This window comes from Falco punctatus (assembly GCF_963210335.1).
Source record: "Falco punctatus genome assembly, chromosome: 2".
In the NCBI taxonomy this organism is placed as follows: Eukaryota; Metazoa; Chordata; class Aves; order Falconiformes; family Falconidae; genus Falco; species Falco punctatus.
In genome coordinates, this window is record NC_137581.1 from 86,142,392 (window position 1) to 86,164,736 (window position 22,345).

General features: G+C 35.4%; 1 protein-coding gene across 14 annotated transcripts in view; it reads left to right on the top strand.

Annotated features, from left to right (window-relative positions):
- Positions 1-22,345, top strand: part of DMD (dystrophin) — a 1,276,803-nt gene that overhangs the window by 1,102,757 nt on the left and 151,701 nt on the right. For all 14 annotated transcript variants that reach the window (XM_080377714.1, XM_080377711.1, XM_080377709.1 and 11 more), the window contains one exon: positions 9,125-9,271. In XM_080377714.1, the coding sequence (XP_080233840.1) occupies positions 9,125-9,271 (147 nt within the window). The remainder of the gene's footprint in view (positions 1-9,124; positions 9,272-22,345) is intronic.

Consider the following 22,345-nt stretch of genomic DNA (forward strand, 5'->3'; position numbering starts at 1 on the left):
CAGACTTTCAGATTACACTTTTAAATGCTTCAGGTTGCTTACAATTCCTAGGCACTTCATGTCTTGATTGCCAGATTGACTTCTTGGTTGCAAACTAACTGACTTTATGTGGAAAAAGTGGTGCAGAACTCTTTATGAACACTTTATCAGTAATGGGCTTTGCCATGTCATGGTTATACTTGTTCTAGTAGAGTGAATTACAAGCTAAATTTGCTCTCTTACTTTTCGCCCCTCCATGGAAGAGGACACATTTTCAGAATAAATGATAAGGCAGTAGCATAGGTTGTATCTGTTCAGGGATCATAAAACTGTGTATCAGCTGTTGATTTAAAAAATATATCAAGAACTCATAGCAAGAAAGTGATATGTGTTTCAGGATATGTGCGTCTATTTATTAGTGTGCTGTTTATTAAATTAGAAATCCTAATAAATATTTTACTAGATGTAATGTTGCTACAAATCATATTTTTCCTCTGCTGGTTCAGAAAAGAAAAAATTCTACCTGGAATTAGACCATTTTTCATTTGTTCTATTCAAATTTTAATATCGTTATTCTTAAGAAAAAAAATGAGTTAGTCTTCTGAATTTGTAGGAAATAATCTTTGATAAATGTAATATTTTATCAGATTCAGAAATGCAGAATTAAGAAAGGGATAAGACTTAAAGGGCATTTGATTTTCTTTCTCCCCTGATGTCTTCTATTTGGTCTATTTTTATCCCAGAAGAGGATTTATATTCTACTCTTGTGCATTCTTGCTTGGTCATTTCTGAGCTTATAAAAATATATAGGATGGAAAATCAAATCAGCTAAAATCCATTTTGTTTCAACACTGCCTGTCCCCAGGAGCACTAAAATCAAATAAAAATACAGTGTGAGTTTTAAAGGAAGCTAAGTGTAGCATATTGAGCTAGCAGCTGACAATCCCAAGTTTCAATGAAATTTGAATCAGAATACACTAAACCCGTCAGAGAAGAAATGGACTCATTTTGAATGAAGAAGATGGAGATGGTGATACTCTCCTGGATAGAATATGTCAGTCTGTTCCATCTTGTACAGTTTTAAATATAAAACCCTGAAGATGCACTCTGGCCCATGAATCCTTCTCCACTTGGACACTAAGGGAGCTGAGGTAGAGAAATGTCAGCGCTGGGAACCTGCTGAGCCCAGATGTAGGATGGAGGCTCACCTTACTCTGCAAGTGGATCCTGCTTTGATTTAGCTGCAGCTACTGCTGGTATAAAAAAAAACCCACAACACAAATCATTTTGACACAGGAGGGCTTTTCTCCCCAAACCATGTCATATTTTCATCATCCTACCAAGTATCCTTTTCTGTCTCTTTCACTGGTTATCAGAATTGAGGTTTAACATAGAGCTGTGCTAATGGGAGACTCTTCTATATGAAGGAATTCTTCAAGGAGATGCCAGGGTGGCATGAGGCCACGACTCTGTCTATAACGCCACTGACAGACCAGGGAAAGAGACTTTCTTTGTAGGCACAGTGGGCCATTTCTTGAAACCTGCTTCATATTGAGCATCAGAAGCATCCATGGTGGAACGTATAAGGGGATGGACTTTTTATGCTCATAATTCCGGACATAAATTTTTATTTGAGTTTTTTTCCCTTCTTTTTAAAAGGATAATGAAGAATGTTTTAAAATCCTTGGGATAAGGCTTGTAAAAAATGCATTTAGTGAAAGAGGATACTACCTACCGAAGTCTTGTATTTACTAGCTCTGGGAGAAACTAGCCTTGGGGTCAATTTTGATTTCCCATGTTGTGCTCAAAGCAAACCTATATAGTGTTCAAATCAAAGTCTGATGTTGCTATAATTGCTCGTCCTGAATATCTGAGAAGTTGAGATTTCACCAAACATCTTACACAGGCATCTGTGCCTGTTTCATCCATAATCAAAAAGACAGAGATTAATTCCCAGAAGCTAGTATTCAACGTTTAAGGTATGTGGTGCTTTGGTGAAATGAACTTTGTCTCCTGTAGCTTCTCCTTCTAACAAGAGAAGGGTTTTACTGTATATGTACTGCTGAGATTCACAGTCCCTCCTTTCATGAGTATGGGAAATGTCAGCGAGTCTTGATCTTTACTAAAGTGTTCGAGGTAAGGGCAATGTAGTTGGAAAGCAATATTACCCTGTAGTTGTAGTGTAATTGTTTATACTTGGTCTCACAGAGATTTTTCTGAACTCATAAACATAACTCCAACTGTTGTTAAGGCTACATGAAGAATAAAAGTAACACAAAAAAATTATCTGCTTCCAAGCTATTTTTCACTGCAGAAATATTTCAGATAAAGAGGAGCCAGTAGGAATAGTGACTGCATTTTAAATCATAATTGAAAAGCTCAATTACTTGTTTAAACTTTGGGATTGAAGAATTGTGTAACAATTGCAAACAAGTAATCATTAGATGGTATTGGTTTGGTTTATAAAATTTTTAAGACAAGTACAGTTAAACTTGGTCTCAGTACTACTGAGGTGTAAATAAGACTATACGACTTCATATGCGTATGCTATTATTTTCCTTTTATCAATGTGGTGAATGCTAAGCAATGATGATTTCTTGCTCTGAATACAGCTGTATAATGGCTTTTTGTTCTGACAAGGTACTGAGGCTGTCTCTTTGGGACTACATCTAAATACATATGGTAGGTGTTGGTATCAGCAGGAATAAACACAGTAAGAGTAAAAAGCAATTTTATTGACCCATTGACATTTTAGAGTAGCAAACAATAAATAAAAGCAAGCCTATATTTTAATTTTTCTCTGCATAAAGAACAAGTACTGTTCTGAGAATACAATTACTCTTCAGGGTGTATTTTCCAAGTGGCATAGTGGGGTTTAGTCACACTATTCTATTGACTCCAGTGGACCAGTAGTTACAGGCACTTGGTTTGATTTTGGTTAGATTCCTGAATTCTGTGTCTGACTTGATAGTGAGCTGTTGCACATGTGATTGAGAGAGAGAGAGATTAAAAAATGGAAAATATACATTGCAGAGTCATTGTTCCTTCCTCAATTTTGGGATGGAACCTCCCTGAAGCTAGCAAAGTGTATATTCTCTCTATTGTTATTGAAATAAGCTTTTTTAGTACTTATTTACTTTTCCACTCAAACGATTCATGGATTTCCTTTCAGAATTTGTGTAATTGATTTACGGATTCTAAAAAAAACCCCAACTGCCTTTCCATGGAATTGTTAAAAGCCATCTCTCTTTGGTGAATCTTAAAATATAAAGACCTAGACTTTTTTATTTTATCTCTCTTCTGAAGACTGGGCAGCCTTCGAAAGAGAAAGTCAGTGGTCTTCTATGTGTTAGGGATCACTAAATAAAAGGAAGAAAGGAAAAAACCCACAAGTATGGCATGTGAAATGTGGAAGGAAGCGCATCTTAAAAAACCCTAATCATACTTGAACAAATCCCCAAATTTTCATTAATAGAGTTAGTATTCTGGAAAGACTTAGCTAATACTGCCTTGGAACAAAACAAAAGCACAAGCAAATTTAATGGAAAATATGCAGAAAAGGACAGGCAAATAATCTGAGGGGCCTTAGCCTGCATATAAAATATGTAAAAAACCAATCTGCAGTTACAGACATTAGCCTAAAATCCTTTTGGATATGAACTTCCAGCTCTAAATAAAAAATTTGTAACGTTAGGAAACACTAAGAGGATAACTGGTAAGGAAGAGATTTGGCTGATGTACTGAGCAGTGCAAGTTCAAAACATAGCTATCATAATAGGGATCATTACAAACTAAAGGTCAGCATCTCTGCAGGGACAAAAAAAAAAAAAAATCCACCACAGCAACGTGCAGCTTTCAGAAAGGAAGCTATAAACAAATGAGAAAGTCTGCTGAAAAGGAACTGAAAGGACAAAGTATGTGAAAACAGCATGGAGACATTGCACTGGAAACTGAAAGCAAATCTGTGCCATCAAAATAGACTGTTAGAAGACCTAGAAAGGCAGGATGGCTAAAGAAAAGAATAAAGCAAACTATCTGAAGCAAAAATACATAGAACAAATTGTCGTGATTAAGAGTGCTAAATCATCAGAACAAGGTGACTATTTGGTCAGGTGTTCCAATGGAAGTATAAAACAGCTGTAAATGTTAATAGTATTTTCTTGTTCTAAATTAGTTTTTTATGAGGACTGAAAGAAGGCAAATGTGATGGTTTTTAAATAGTGCATCTAGTCAGGCCTATGAAGCTACAGACCAGAAAATCCGGGGAAGAATATACTGTAGAAGAAAAATGACATAACTTTTTTAAAAGTAAGTGTGCTTTACAAGTGTTCTTTACATCTCCTAGTGTGCCTTGAAGGAAATATGAGCATATTGATAGAGGGTATAGGCCATTTGGCATTCCACAAGGATTTTAAGACAGACTTCCAGCAAAGAAACTGAGTTCCTTTGGGATAATAGAGAGGGTCTTCACGTGCATAAATAAGCGATTATCTGGTTATTTCCTGTAAAAGGTGGAAAACAAAAGGCAGAGGTCAGTTTTCCCAATAAGGGAGGTGATTGTGCTCCAGAAGGCCTACTCTGTCTAGCATGTACATAAATGAGCTGGGAATGAAAATTAATAATGCAGTGGCACAATTTGTTGATGATACAAACCTATTTGAAGTACTTAAGATGAATACAGATTGCGAACAGCTACGGAAAAACCTCACAGTACTAACTAGCAGCAAAGTGATGGCAGATGAAATTGAGTGCTAATAAATCTCAGTTAAAGTACATGGATAAAGCTATCCCAACTTTCGTGCACAGTAATAAGCACCTTTAGGCCTTCAAATCATAACAGACAGTCCTCTGAAAACATCACAATACTCAAGACTGTTCAGAAAGACGAATGAAACACTAGGAATTACTAATAAGCAGAAAATGCCATGATACCATGGTGTAAGTCCCTGATGAACCCATATTGTATATATTGCAGGCAGTGTTTTGTGTCTCAAATCTAAAAAGGGTTATAGCAGATTAGATAAAAGGTATACAAAGACAGAATAAAGGGAGTAGGAGTGGGGTTTGTCTTGTGTAATTTCACATCTGCTGGGTACCTGTCTGTGTGTGAGCTAGTTGCCTAAGCTTTCAATATAGTCAATGAAAACCTGCTTGTTTCATTGTTACTATTCAGAATGTGATACATGCAATGCTGCAGCAAAACCTTACCTTACGTCCAACTTGTGTCTTTGATTATCTATTGAATTAAAGGGACCACATGGCAACTTGCTTAGATGCAAATACCTTCTAGATATCCACATTTAATTGAATATCTCTCGGTCTTTGTATCTTTAACATGGAAGAAGTTAAAAATATGATAGAGAGTTGTAGAATCTGCAGTGGCACAGAGTCCATTAGGTATGGTTGATGTCTTTCATGAGCTAAGAATTAGGCACTGTCTTAAGTGCATCTCAAGCAATCGGTTTGAAAAAAGAAAAAAAAGTGGTGGTTCTTTAACCTAAATATTGAGCTTACCATAGGGTATTTTGCATGGTAAAAGTCTACGTTAGTTCAAAAATCAAGCAGATAATTTCATGGAAGACTAATCCATCAAGACCTGATTGACACAGAAATACAGCTTCTGGCTCCAGAATCTTTGAGACCCAAATTGCTGAGCTGGAAGGGTACGGCAAGGAGTAGGGATGCTGATGCTTCCCCTTACCTTCTGCCCTAAGCAATTGTATTGGCTACTGTCAGACAAGGGACTGGGTGAGATGAGCTTTTCATCTGACTGATTAGGGCCTCTACTTTTAATATTTGGCTGGCTAAGACAGTTATGATGAAGATAATTTGGAGCTGTTTCTGCTATTGCTGTTCACACTGAGAAGTCATTTACAATCTAAGCAATTTAATTGGTTCAAATAGGTCTCCTCATGGTATTGGTACACTCCTGACCATGTATATTTGTCTTTAAATTACCAACAGCATAGTTCTTTAATTTTTTCGGATATAAATCTGTGATATGTATAGTATTTTTTTTGCAAAAAGAAAAAAAATGGAAAAAAGCAATCATACTGTACAAACTGATTTTAAAAAATATGTTTCTGTAAACCATTTTAGTCATACTGATGCAAATCACAATCCAGTAGAAATTCTAAATTCCTGCTTCTAAAAATGACAAGTACTGTAGAAGATATAAAAATTACTACTATTTAATAAACTCATTTGAACACATGTTGAAAAAAAGAAAAGCACTCACGCTGAATTTCACTTACCCTAAAACAAAAACCTAGATCTAAACTCATGCTTGTTGTCTCGTGGACTGGTTGTCTGTGTTAAACTTGCTTAACACAGCCTTAGAGTTGCTGACCTTTCTAATCCTACCATGCCCTATGCCAAATCTTTCTATGAAAAATTTTTTTCTTTTCTATCTACAGTTTTTAATTGTAAGCTTACTGGCATTAATTAGATAACTGTGTATTAACTAGCATTCTTTTTGTTGTTGTTGTTGTTGCTGCTGTTTCTTATGTTTTGATTTGTCATAAATATACTAGTAAAAATTCAGGCTTAGTAATAATAGAATACAAAATATAAAATTTAAAGATGGCCAAAAAGCTGTTTTATTTTGCATGTTGGCAAATTAGCATAACACTGCAAAAATCAGCATTCTTGCAGCAGAAAATACAATTAATAAAGGCATCAATTGAAGAAGGGGTGGAAGATAAATTTTATTTTTCACTTCCATACATATTTCTTTGATTTGATTTCTTTTCTTTTGACTTGCTTTTGTGCCTTAGCCTTTCTGCTCTGTAAAATAACTTACAGTCAAACCCCATATTGACTAATTATGAAGGATCATCCACTTCACCTTATTTAGATTTAATGATTGTGTGATTTACCTAATCATTTATGTCAATCTTCAAGCAAGACCAGTACTTTCAAGTCAACATTGCAGATGCAAATTGGTCTGAAATCAGTACAGATACTTAAGTATATGTTTAAAAGCAAGTGGTTTGTAAGCTTAGGTCTGTGTGTTTTCCCTGAGCAATGAAGTTTTCAATCAAAGCCTAATCCTATTGCCGTACAAATTATTAGAAAATTAACTTAGTTTAATGCAGAAACTACATTAAAGTAGATTATAGTGTGGGAACTGAACTTTGCATCCATTAATCTGCATTTATTCTATCAATGCTTTTTATTTTATATATGATTTTTAATTCTGTTACGTTATTTTATTTTATATTGTATGTAATAAATATATGCAAATGTATATTTAAATACAATGTGGGCATTGTTAACACTAGATGAGAGATGTTCTTACCTCTTGGAAACCAAGCAACACTGTAGGAACCAAGTTGACCGTCCCAAGTATCAGCCACAGAGTCATGGCGGAGCGCTTTGGGCCACTGAAACTTAATAGCTCACAGAAAAAAGTAGTGAAATAACTATTTGCAAGCGAAATGTTAACATGATGGTATATATATCTCTTCAGCCTTTGAAGCCTTTACCTTACAAGAACAAATGTCTATTTTTAAAGCATGTTGTTTGTTCTCTGAAGTCAATTACTAACTAAAATGATTAGGGTAAACACATGTATAACTCTGTGGAATCAAACCAAACACGATCTCCTCTTTTTCCTTGTATTGCAGACCTTGCTCTACAATACACTGTAAATCAGCATTCTCTCTGGTAATGTCAGTTGTGTTCCAGTGGTATAAAACTGGTGAAACAGAGAAGTTAACTGTTATGTCATAAACTTGATGTGTGCCTCTTCTTTCACGTCATGGCACTCGCATCGTCCTCTGCGCCTTCCTCTGCAAAATGCACATCACTCCTAACTGTATTTTACAGATATATTGTTAGAGACATTCACTGTATATGAGCACCACTTACATCAGTCTAACTCCTTATGTTGTAGGGTGATTTAATATAATTACTGGAAGTCAAGTCTGGATTTGAAAGATATTTGAGAAACAATTTTTCACTGACGTTTACCTTTAGTGCATGCAGTTCATGGCATTCTAATGTCTATGAATGTTTTCATCCTATTTACTCTTAAGGTTCACTGAGATACTGGATGGGCTTTGTTGACCTTTTTTGCATCACATGCTGATGAAGTGATTACTAGGCAATAATCTCAGGCTTTTTGGTGATCTAAAATGAGATGCAGACCACATGGTCTGTGTTACAAATGCTGAGAGAATGGAGCTAGAAAGCAAAACTAACAGAGCAAGTAAATTATCCTGCCTTTGTGTGCAGACATTATAAGGCAATAAAAAGTGCTCCTGAAAATGACAGAATTTGTCCCTTACAAATGGCTCATTATTACATTTTAATGTATTTTATCATGTGAAAAACTCATAAATGTCTCCTTAGAAAAAGTAGGTATGGAACAGTAGGAGATGTGTGTAGAGATTCCTCTCTTCGATAGAGTCATGGTGCCCTGAATTCATCTGAATTTACTCAGATGCGTCACAGAAGAAGCATCATCAGGTTGTTGCTTTCAAAATCAAGAAACTTGTAACTAGCAGCTTCTGGTTTTCACATACATTACTGAAATTATTCGCTAGACTGCTGTTATGCATAGTTTTAAAGGTATCTTACAAGATACAATATTTTATTTTTTCTGAAATATGAGTCATGTAGGCTGGTTTGGGATTCATAGCAAAAAGATTTTTAATATTTTTTTTGTACTTCCCATTACTAACCTTTTAACTGTAACATATAAGTTAGCCAAGGCCTTAGTGAGGACTTTTTTATCATTGCTTCTCTTTTTCCATTTGTTGTATTTGGAAACAGCAGTCTTCCTCTGTTTTCATGTGTTAAACAGCACTCACCATCCCATCCACCCCAAGGAAAAATAAAGGGTGAGGGAGGAGAGAAGCATGCGCTGCAGTGCACACCCCAGTGGGTGTGCTGGTTAGAGATTTGGCTTAACTGACCAAAAATTGCTACGAAGGTTCCAACTTTGTATAACCTTCTGAAATCCCGGGCCTTACCCTTCAGATCTAATATTAAGTTAGATAAAAAGACTGTTAACTGTATCATGACCAGTACGCTTCCTTTCAGCTTGACATTGAATACCTTTACATTACTAATCAGCTAGTAGAAGAGCAATAGTTTTTTGAAGTTAGTGCTTATCTTTATTCATATTTAATTCACACAGGTTTATCGAGCAGAACTTGTACCCCTTAAAGAAAAGGTGCATCAAGTCAATGAGCTCGCTCACCGGTTCGCTCCCTCTGATATTCAGCTCTCCCAGTACAATCTCAGCTGTGTGGAAGACTTGAACACAAGGTGGAAGGTGCTACAGGTACATTTCTTATGACTTGTGGTTTTTTCTTTTATAATGCTGCATTTAAGTAAATATTATTTATTTCTGTGTGCTTGGTTTTTTGCCTGTGGAATAGCATCGAAGGTGTACTAAGGAGTGAAAGAGGAAGCAGCCTTTCAGTAATGCTGTCTCTATGAGAAAATAGGAGTTAAGCTGACCCTGTATTTCCATATGCTTCCAAATACTTTATCAAATGGAAATGGGTTAACCCAGATTTTCATATAGTTGAAGTTCCATACAGTTAAAATACTTAATGGTTTATTTACCTTTTAATATAAATATTTAGCAATTCTTGATGAGAAATATATCATGTGATAATTTCTTTTAACTCTTATCATCGTTTTACGGGTATTTTTATGGTGTATATGGAAGACTCACATAAGAAAGTTTACTTCTGCTGCTTCAGTTCTTTTACTATTATTTAAATAATTTTCAGGAGCAGCAGTTTTAATTTATTGCCTATAAATTCCTTATAGGCAGGTTAATGATTCTGTGCGGTGGAAGCTTTTAAGTCACACCTGTAGAATCAATTATAAAATCACAAGGCATTACATTCATTCACGTAATTAACAAGACTTGATACTGCAAGTAAAACTGTTCAGAAAGAGATTTTGTAAACTGAGCTTTAGTGCACAAAAATGTTAAGATATATTATGAAATTACGGTAAGTATCAATGACAAGTTAGAAATACTGAAAAATAAACAGATTCTTTGGATTTTTTGTTTACATCTTGCTTTAAAATTTTTATTATTTTGTGTTATCTTGTGATAAAGACTTCAAACATATAGTTTTTACAAAATGCACTGTATCTTAACTTAGATTTTTAGGAACAGTGTGCATGAGAGAGCATACGTAAGCTTTCACGCACTGGTATACAGTGATGTAGGTCCCACAGCAAGGGAGTAATGTTATGATAGGTGAAGGTAAATGCCATTAAATTAACTTCATTAAGTGTGGATTTTACTCAATATTTTATTTCATACTACATCGCTGCTTCACATTCTCAAATTGTGTCATTATATTTACCTTAATATATTGTAAAAATATAGAGGGATAGAAGTTAATATTTTTGCCTTCATTGAAAAAACCCAAACGTTATCAATGAACAACAAAGTTCCTTCTTGTTCTACATACAGATAAAAGATCATGGTGCTGTCAACTCTAACGGTCAGTAAGAGCTTACCTGCTGCTTTCTGGCTTCTCCAAAAGAAATCTCACAGCTTTGTGACATATCCAGCTTCTTACCAGTTCATGCAAATATAAACAGGATTTTATTTTTTGTTAATTTTCCTAAATCAACAGTTTGCAGTAAGCGTGCTAGCTGAAGTAAAAGATCATTAGTCCAATATCTTTGCTCATTAATATCCACCTTTTTCCAGATCCTGAGGGTAGATTTCAGGTAATATTATTAAAGCAGATCAACAGACATCTGGAAGACAAAATTAGTATTCTCAAAATGCTTATCCCATGTATAAGAGAAATCACATCTGTTGAATATTTTTAAAAAACAACAGCTGATTGAGCTAACAAATTTGCTATGATTCACTGAAAAATACATTATTTCACTAATAATAAAAGTAGTCAACTAAGTTCCAGTGGTTTGCTGAAATATACTTCGTTACTTCAGCAGGAAATAAGGGAAAGCAGGAAGATTTTTCAGAGTGAAAGCACCTAGGATATGAAAAATTCAAACAAATCTGAAAGAAAGCCTGAAATAAATGTTTTCTTTCTATCACTTATGAAAGCAATAGACAGAAGGCCAACTTAACATTGTAGACTCTTTAAAAATATATAGGGCAAATCAAATGTTCACAAACATTACAAAGATAATATGGTCTTTTTCCACGGAGCACAGGAAGTGCTGTGAACAATTCACTTTTCATGGTAAATTATTTTCTCAATTTATCAAATTGTTTCAACTTCTATGAAGATAGATACTTGAAGGCAGTATGTCAGAGTGAGAAACATGTTAGAGCTGATAGAACAGATAGTTAATAGGAATTTTATGCTTTACTGTCTTTTTTCATATTTACCAAAATATTATCTGGAAGATACAGATAGCAAGGTGAAAACACTCCAGTATATTTTTAAACACATCATGAGGGACAAAGGCATAAGTAACTTTGAAAGATTATCATGTACAGAAGGCCAAGATGTGACCCCTTGGAAGAAGAGAAGCACATCTATTCCTATAATATAATTTGTCTACTTAAAAAGAAGCACAGTTTGAGACATAGTGTGAGGCAGAGCTCATTTTTGTTAGAATAGAATAGCACAGAATAGAATAATTCAGTTGGAAATGACATATAACAATAAACTAGTCCAACTGTTCTGCATACGAAGTCTGCTGGACATTGACACTAACACCTGAGTAGCGCTGCTTAGAGTATTATATATTGCTCTGTGTTCGGGTTAGACTTACTTATGTATGACCAGCACTCCAGTTAGGAGTGATACTATTTATAGAAAACTGAAATTTTGGGCACACAATAAGAAAAGCAAAAATTCAAATTTTTTTTTTTTTTCATGTGAACCATTCTACTTCCAAGATAGGTTCCTACTATTTCTTTCTGATTTACACCTGACTGCTAGGATTTTTTTTCCAATCTTCTTTCTTTCTTCTTTTTGTTTCCTTTTATTGTTTGTTTGATTGGTTTTTTTTACTAACTGCCTTTCTTATACTAATGTTACACAAAGTATCTCCTTAATACTTTAGTCCTTTCATCATTTTTCCTATTGATTTCAACCTTATATGTATTTTCATGTGCCTTTCTTTTATACCACCCATATTTTCTCTTTGGCTTCTATTCATTCCTTTTTCAAAAAGTATTTCTTACCCTTCCCTGCCTTTCCCCATCTTATTTCCCTTATTTCTATGATTTTTTGTTGTTTTGGTTGTTCATCCTCTTTTTTCTCCAGCTATAATGCCTCTTAGCTTACTTGTCAGTTTTTTCCACTCAAAGGTTAGATCTCTCTCTCTCCTTGTCATATTCCTAACGGGGAAAATATTTCTTACCCATGTATCCCATTTCCTAGAAAAAATCACTGCAGGAAAATCATGAAACAGAGGCTTCTGTGCTATCACTTGCCAGAAAGATACTCATTCTTGGTTATGTGGGAAAAGTGCATAAGGACAGAAGGTTTATCAGATCTGAAATAGCAGTGAATTCTAGCATTATGAGAAAGTTGCAGAGCATTGTGTAGAGGATGAAATGATACCTTGTTTGGAGCTTTATTAACATTGGGACTTTCATAAGATGAGAGGAGGAAATGTATCATTTTAAGCCAAATATTACAGAAATTTAATATTATATTCATTTTATAAACATAAAAGTAAGGCTCACTGTATTCAGTCATTTGCAGTATTGCACAGTGGTTATACAGTGAGATTTGTACTATTAGTGAATAGTATCAAATATTGCTGCAGAATCTTCCCAGACTTCATTTATGTTATATATTTCCTGTTTATAATAATTTTATTTATTATAAATATTTATATTATATAATGCATGCTGCCCATTAGCATGCTTTTTTGCATTCATTTTTGGTGAATATACACTGGAGTGTTACTAGAAGAAAAAAGTATGGAAAGCACTCAAGCAATTAGACTCAACCTGTCCTTGTTTTGAATTGTTGTGTGGAGGTGGATTTCGTTAATGAAAGCTAATGCACTCATCTCAGTCACTAAAAACTATATCATCATTTGTGGAGTTTAAGCACTGTGAAAATAATTAGCTTCATGCCTTTAAAAGAGTAGTTTTGAGGAAAATATGCTGTTTATTCTTCCACTTTTCTTCAACATGAAAGGAGATGAAAGCTCTCCAGGGAGCTATTTGTTACGAATTTCACAAGGATCTCTCATGTTCAGACCCTGTGTGCTTCAAACAGTATATGTAATGAGATCGTCCTGGGGGAAAACATGTCTTGCAAACTCTTGCTTACTTCTAGTCAACATTTGAGGAGCCAGGGAGGCCAGATTGGCGGGAGTTATACCCACTTCACTTTGGACAGAGATCTGGTTGATGTAATGCTGGTCAAAAGGCAAGCCTCCGACATGTGAAAGAATTTACAAGTACCCTGTGGGGAATATAGCCTTCCGTTATCAAGAAAGATTTTTTCGGTTTAAATCAAATTGTACCTACTCTTATTTAGAATACTCCCTCTAATAAGCCGAAAAATGTAATAAGAACTGTCTTTCACCCCCCAAAAAAGTATCTTTTAAGAGATTTTGTCATGATATTTATATTCCAGTGCTTTTAGTTTAGCAGGTTGTAATGAACTGCAGTCATTTGTAAGGGGGTGTCTCTGTCCATATTAGTGGGCCCAGCCTGTCTACTTGTAAAACTGAGCAAGCTGGAGGAAGCACGTTAAAAGGCTAGAGTTAAAACAGCACACACCGTGGAAAGAGTGATAGAGAGATACACAGGTAGATAGATATGTGTATATATATAGATATATACACACACACACATATATCTCTATGGTTCAACTTGGTGATCTTAAAGGTCTTTTCCAACCTAAATGATTTTATGATTCTATGATTTCTATATATGAAGTGGGACCGTAAGGAAGCATTAGCCCTCATTTCAGTATTGTTCCTAACTCCTCAGCTCATCTTGCACCAGTGGCAAAGATTCTCCAGCATGTGGGGATTTGAAGATCGATGTGGTGCAAAAGTGTGCTGCCTCTCACTCAAGGGTCCAGCTGCAACTATTCTGTTCGCTCAAACAACACTCTCTGCTTGCAAGAAGCGGCTAAAGAAAGAGCAGGCTTTTAAGACCACTGCAGGCAGTTATCTAAATTTATATCCTAGTTTTATTTGTATTATGCTGAAGATGGATTCTTTACTGAGCTGTGTAATGCACACTTTTGTAATATGTATCACTGCAATGAATTGTTTAAAAACCCAGCATCTTCTGGGTGCTTCACAAATAATATCTGTTTCTTTCAATCTGTGGTGAGAAATATGAATGAATTTTACCATCTATGTTTACAGAGTAACTAACATCAAGAATATGAAAGCCAAAAAGCAAATCCCCTCTTTCCTGAAATCAGTGCAAAATTGTGACTATGCATCGGAATCTTGCTGGCCTCCATATGTAGATGTCCCACCAAATATTAATGATAGGTGTTTTCAAATCTTTCTTCAGATCCAGTGAATCTCAAAAGCTGAGTCACAGGCATTCTGGGCAGTGGTCCTCAACTCACACCCTGTTTTTGATAGGGGATGAGCACCAGGGCAAATAAGTTGCATCAAAATGTAATTTGAAATCAGTACTGGCCTTTTACAGTGGCTTTTAGGTTTGGGGTTTTTTATTCAGTTTTACTTCACCATCTGTCCTCCATGCATTCCCCAAGAAAAAAGGCCTCAGAAAAGAAGTGAAATAACAGCAAAAATACATGTGTAAAAGAAATGTTTTTTTCAGGTCTCTCACAGCTGAATTCAAATAATTTTACCAGAGTCTCAGATCTTTTTTCATTTCTACATGCGTAGCTTGGTCATAGTTTCAGGAAGTATACTTCAGATCTAAACCATGTAATTAAGATTTGACTGAAAGATACTCTTTTATACCATTTTTCCTAAAGAAAAAGAAAAACCTCTTCTGGTTCTTCACAGTTCAGTTGTCCAATTGCTACTGTGTAGGGATCTCATACAGGAAAGCTCCAGTCATACAATTAAATAGAAAATCTGCCTTTAACTTTTTGTATATCTTATATTACAATAAAAGTTATTTATTCCAAATTAAAGAGTGAGTTTAAACCAAGGGGTATGTTAAAAGTGGATAGATTGGCAGATGATGCAACAGTAGCACAAAAAGATAATTCTTCCTCTGCAGGAGACATAAAATGTCATGCATATATATGAGTATGCCATATAAAAGGCAGTGAGATTTATGTATTTGAGCATTATTGTCTTCCTATTACCTAGCAGTTGCTTTTTCTTTCCATTGTGTCATTTCATTAATTTTAAAAATTAATTTGTTTGTATTTGTTTGCTTTTCCGCTTTTTAAAACTATATTTTAACTTATGTCATCTGCAAGTAGCTGACAAAAACTGGAGACAACTTTTCCAAATATATGAAGCCAAAATTCTAGCTCATCTATAATTACACTAATTAATGCATTACTAAAATCGTAATTCTTTTCAACCTTGAAATTTGAAATTATTTCAGTAGTTGCAGATTTCATCTTCCCAGTAGAGGGAGGTTTTGATCCTTTTTGGAAAGCTGCTTGAGCTTTTCCATCAGACTCATTAGTTAAAATCTTGTTTTGTATATTCCATGAGAACTGGAACTTCTGCCAAAACCACAGTTCTTACGGTTCTTTAATGGTCTCTTATTTATTTAATTGGCTATGCCAGTTGGATGCCGAAGTCATACACCCATATATTTTTCTTCATTTCTGTTAGCTTGAGTCTCCGTTTTGCTCAATGTTTCTCTGCAAAAATATGCATATAGATTCATTTTACAGTAGTTTTTTTCTTTAGAGATTCTATTTATTTGTTTCTGTAAGCTAGTGGAGGAAGGCCAGCTATTTGGATCGGGATTCAATTCTTCTAATGAAGTATGTGTCAGAAATTGGAAAGATTCCTTAGTAAATTGGTAGGACATCTTCATTGCTCTGTGTGGCATGTTTAGGGCAGTCAGGGAATGAAAGTGCGTATGTAAGTATAAACAGCCATGGTTATCATCCACAGCCATGCCAGCAGGAAATTTAGTAAAACCATGTTAAAGTTATAACATTGTGTGATGAATTTCAGTTTGTTTAAACTGTAAATACTTTAGTCATTTTTGCTATAGAAGATACATTCATTATAGAGTTTTGTTATTTTTTTTAACCTCCTTTCCTTTATAATTTTGTCCTCTGTGAAGATTTGCTTTGAAGAACCAGGCAGAAGTACAGCAGTTTACCCTACTTCATATTCTTATTTCAATAGGCATATATAGATTTCTTTTGATGTATTTTTTAGTTTCTCATATATGTGTATGAGTATATGGGATTATAAAAAATGTGAGTTACATTTTTTTATAATGCTGTGGTTTAACCCCAACTGGTAACTATGTACCACGCAGCCACTCACTTACTTCCCCCTTACCCAGAGGGATGAGGAGGAGAATTGGAATGTAAAGCTCAAGGGCTGACATAAGAACAATTTAATAGGTAAAGCAAAAGCCGCACATGCAAGTAAAGCAAAGCAAGGAACTCATCCACCACTGCCCATGGGCAGGCAGGTGTTCAGCCATCCCCAGGGAAGCCGGGCTCCATCACGCATAGCGGTTACTTGGGAAGACAAATGCCGTAATGCTGAATGCCTCCCCCACTTCCTTCTTTTTCCCCCAGTTTATACACTCAGCATGACATCCCATGGTATGGAACATCCCTTTGGCTAGTTTGGGTCACCTGTCCTGGCTGTGTCCCCTCCCAATGTCCCATGCTCCTCCAGCCCTCTGGCTGCCAGGGCCTGAGAAACTGAAGAGTCCTTGACTCAATATAAACTTCACCCTGCAACACCCAAAACCATCAGTGTGCTGTCGGCATTGTTCTCACCCCAAATCCAAAACACAGCACTGCACCAGCTACTAAAAGGAAAATTAACTTTATCCCAGCTGAAACCAGGACAAAGAAACCAGTGCAAAGAAAAGCACTTAAAATTTATCAAATGTAAAAAAATTTTACACATGCAACTTGAATTTAGCCTGCTGTTTGTACAGTCTTTTTATGTGCAATATATTTTGTAAGATCTCCAATTTATCTGGTGATAGATAAATGATACAAGAGAATGGACATATTACATGTCAGCCTTGTTTCCTTATAAAATAAGACTTGCACAATTTACTTCCACCTGTCAGCAGTTTTGGCAGCACACATCTGTATGAGTCACACCAGACTATATTTAGGATACTGGGGAAAACAGAGGTTACGATACTGTTAAAAGTGTAGTCACTGGAAACCAGCATCTAAAAGTTCTGTCGCTTTTTAGTCAAGCAGTTTTAGCTAAATCATTCAGTTTATTGCTCTTTAACTTATTTACTAGGCACCATTGAACCTGTACTGAAGATGGAATTTTTCATATTTTTTAATGTTCATGTTCCATAATAACTGAGCATCTCAAAAAACATTAATTGAAATTATTTCTGAAGTCCCTTTAACATGGCAAGTGGAAGTTACATTTGGAGAATTAAAGCCCTACGTTTCAGTCCTACAAAAACGTTTAGATTATGGGAATTTTTACCTCGGATGCTAAAATTGCACAAATAACTTAATTTTATTTATTTTTTCCCCCAGTTGAGAGAATATTGCCTGACTTCTTTCAGCACCTTTTTAGTGTGTGACCTGATTCTAATCAGCTATATTTAGGCTGTTCATTACGAAACTTAGGGGCTTTTTAAGGTAAGAACATGTGAGGGTGAAAAGCCAGGAAATGCACAAAGTTAGCAGCAGTCAGACCAGTGAAAGCAAACAAGGACAACACAAAAATGAACCTTGCAATTACAAATCAATCTCCAGTCCTGACTTCCACATCACAGATCCCTTTCCTTGCCAAAATCTGATCAACTGTCAGAACTCATAATTCCTGGGTTGGATTTTAAAATGAAATAGAATAGGACAGGATTGCGTAGGGTCAGGTAGGGTAGGATACATTGTCAGCTATCTGCTGACACCAGAAGGATGATGGGTCTTATCCATTTCTGGTTCTGCTCCATACCCTGGAGGGGATATACACTGCTGACACAAATCATCTGTCCATTCATGCCCGCTTGTTTGAAGGGAGGTTAAAGCAGATGTAGAAAGTTTGCTTTGAATGTGGAACACATTTGTCGCAGATAGAGCATTCACAGAATTTAAGAGCTGTCCTGTAAAGGCACTCTCTAATGTGATTTTCAGAGGCTTGTAACTCAGTGAAACCTTAATGAATATCCTTGGATTGGAAGCAATATAAAGCTTCTTACATTCTAAGTGCCAGTGCCAAAGTATTGTTAAAGGTTTTTAGAGGGAGAGAATGTAAAACTGGCAAAAAATATTCCTCTTTCTCCCCATTTTTGCGAATCCTTTCTTCTGAAAGGCTGTGATATTTTTTCTGAAGAAAGTTCATTTAAATCAACATAAAGCCCAAGCCAGAGAAAGAATGTGCAAATTTCCAGTGCAAAAGGTTGTTAACCAACTTTCTTTTTCTTTCTTGAGTCATTTTGTGTCTTTCTCACATTATCAATTACATATTATATCACTGCAGATATTTTTATGTCAGACTGTCTACTTTAAGTTTACAGAAAGCTTTTACAGTCTTTAGGCTAGGCAGTATTTTGTGTTAGATCTCTAAATCTTTTTGCTTCAGTAAGACTTTAAGCCAAGTAAGATATTTTTGCCATTTTAAAAAGTACTGTTAACAATAGTGTTTAAAATACTACAAATGTCAGTAGTATTAAATTCTGACACGGTTTTAAAACCAGCCTTTGTAGATGATTATATGTGTCATTTTCAGAACATTTTCACAAGGTGCTCTCTAAAATTGCCATTGTATTTTTCATCACAGCTTGAGTAAAGCTGAATGTCGGGTCCTTATACAGTAAATTATGGGCAATGTGGAAGTCAGATAATGATATGTTAACTGTAGGGGAGGGCACCTTATAATTAAAATGGCTCAACTCCTGGTATGTGTCGTGTGTGCAAACTTTTTTTATAAAATGCTTCCTAATTTGGATCCACTTGGCACAACACAGGCAAAAGGAGTTATTTCAAGATGCTCATTGCTACCTGTGGCTCATGTAAGCCATTCAGTTCTTGTGCTTGCTGTTACTTTATAAAACACTGATACTGCAATAACCTTGAGAAATGCACCCCTTAGCTGCAGAACAAACATAGCATAAATTATGGTTCTTGACGCAGAGTTTAAAATTTCAGTTTTCATTCATATTATTTTTTTATTTCTTTTGTACTTGGAGAATCATAGCAACATCCAAATCCTATGTTACAGTAATGAATTCTTTAGAGTATGCCATTTTGTTTGGGAAGTCTCAAGTGTGTAAGTTGATGACTCCATTAGTCTTCTTTTCCGTTCTCTTCAGTGTTCAAAGTTGGTTCTCTGCCATAGCTCAGTTTGTTTTAAAACAAAATTAATGGCAAGACTAATTAGCATTAATCTATCTAGAAAAATAAGTCTGTGTCTATGTTTGTAGATAATATATTTATTGTGCTAGATGTTTTCACTTTCATCTCTCTGGTTTTTTATATTGATCTCCAGTGATTTGTGCCCTTTCCCCCCATTACCCTCATTTATGACTTTGTCATCTGTAAAAACAATGAGTTCTGTCCTACTTTTCAGATGCATAGCTGATAATACAGTGCTGTTTCAGCAGTGCAGTGATTTATTCAGAAGATGTAGAAGAATGTGTCTTCCATAAAATAGCTTTGTGTTTCTTGTATATCCCAGCATTCCAGTTCCTTATCTCAAAACATCACATTTCAAATCCTGAATTGACTTTGTCTGTACTTTTGCCAACCAAAGAGCTAAGATAACTGAATTTGGTTTGCACATCAGTTGTCATAGGTAGCTGCAAAATATCCCTGAATCTGGTTAGGTTTACCTTTAAGGAGAAAGGGGTTAGTATTTTTCTTATAAAGCATTCATAATTTTTTCAGCTTTGAGTGACATGTAAAATACTGTCAGGCCAGCATGGTCTGTTGTAAAACTCATTCAGGCTTCCTTTTTTAAAAAGTAAAAATCTAATCCTTTTTTGGCACCAGTGAATAGGAGGTCAGGTCCCAGCAAATAAATTTTCTGAAAGACAGAGGCAAATCCAATTTTTGATCACCGCTTTTCTTTCTCAACACTGTGCCCCCACACTGTTAGACTGTGCTCAGTAATTTCCACAGCTGATGGGATAAGCCTGTGATGCTTAACATTGCCAAGTCATGCTGATTATTTTAGTTTTGCCAATGACACTCCACATAATTTTTCAAATTATTTTAACCTCGTACATGAATTTACATGTTTTTAGATAAGAATCCATTTATGGATATGAAAGGGATGTTATGAAACTTAGTTACATTAGAATGAAATTGTGTTGATTTGGTGTAAATCACAGTAGTCTTTTAACCTTTCTGTAGTCCTGATAGTATACATAGTTTAAGGATCTGGCTCATTACCTAGAAAAAGGGGCCTGAAAAACAAACTCTATTTCATGGAGATTTGTGTTTATATGTATTTATCGCCACACAGGCCAAGGCCCCTGAATCACGATTAACAGTGTATTTGCAATGTGAGCACTACAGTATGTGGAATGGGCTTTGGACACAAACTATGATGTTGTATTATTCTGCATGTTTATTAGGAACATCGTTATATTTAAGGAAAACATGGATGTTGTAAAAGCTTCCACTAGTCTGTGAATCTATTCCAGAAAAAAAATCACTGACTCTTTAACAGAGCATTTACATGCAATTATACGGTATTCAGTGTTAGCACTGCCCCGTAAAATAGGAGGTACAGGACAGATTTTAGACTGGTATGTTAGAACTTAAGCCACCATGGACCTTTGCCTTTGTCTGCTCTGCCATCCCTCACAACTGCACTGTTATCCCTGCTGAGCTTGCACAGCTCAGATATCCTTGTATGACCCAAGAACAACATTTGTGCCTTTCTGTGCCAGAAGAAAAACCCTTTTTTGTACAGTTTGTCAAAGAACATCCTAGGAAAGAAGTAAAAGCTGAAAGAATAAAAAGCCTGATTTGCTGTTTTTAGAAATCTAATGAATTCTTAAGCTTTTAGATACGAAATATTATTTGTTCCTGATCATTATAGCTCTTCGGAGGAATAGGTCCAAAAGTTGTATTCATAGTTGTACACAAAGTAGATTTCATGAGTTCCCGGGCTCTATTATTTACATGATCACTATATTCACACAGCACTGCTACTGCTTAGAGATACTGTATTTCACTGTCTTTCTCATATTCAGACAGGCTCTAGCTTGCCAAAGGTTTTCAATTTTTTTTACTTTTTTTTTTTTTTCCCTCCCTGAATGAGCATATAACTAACAGCTGTTTGGTTTTGGCTCCATGTCTACATTCTTTGAAAGCTGGAGAATTAAATTGCTGACATTCAGACAACACTAATTCACATATCCAGGGAGCCTAATTTGCCATCCCTGAGATCCTGATTCCCGGTGTTCATGGGTTTAAAAACCATTTCAGTGACACAATGTAAGAATAAGCTGGGGAGTTTCAATAGTATGATCCTAAACATAATCACATTTTATAAACATCTGCGTCATTATTGGTGTGATTCATCTCCAAGCTGTATACAGCTGTGTTTCCAGTTTCAATTAACAGTCCCTTAATTGCATATCCATCTCATGTTACTAATTTAGTTAATTTATTCATAATTAAGAGTATTCTATTTTCTACGAAGGTTTATTGAGCTTGGTACATCGCAAAAAAATAAAAAAAGAACCCCTAAGGCTAAAGGATTTTGATTTCTTACAATAGTCACATCAGAACAAAAATGTCATTCACACTCCTAGAGAGGGAAACAAGATATAAGGGACATTTTTTCTTTTCTCACTGTGGAATGAGAAACCTTTGGAAGGGTTTTGCTTTTTGTTTGAAAGCAAATGACGGTATGAATGTGGTCTTTTCTCCTCTTTTTTGCCTTTCTCCCTTTTGCCCAAAATCTAACATAATTCTATAGTTTAGACTGATACAGCAGGTTATAATTTGTAAGAAGAAATGATAACACTAAAAAGGGTGTTACAAGAACAGAGGTATGTAGGAGACATGAATCATCCTGCCTTTTGCATTTTTGTCCTCTAACATTTATATTTTAGAGTACAATGTATTTAAAAGAACCTGTGTGATTTAGGAACTATGAGATAACTTAAAAATTAAGCCTAAGACACACTCTGGTGGAAGATGAGGACGGTCTTAGTAATAATATTTATCAAAAGAAGTGTTTGCTTTTTAGGAAAAGTCTTTTGTGTATCAGTACAATAATAATGTGTGCAAAACAATTTAGAAGTCCCAGAAACAAACATTACAGTTGCCCACAATCAAATGAT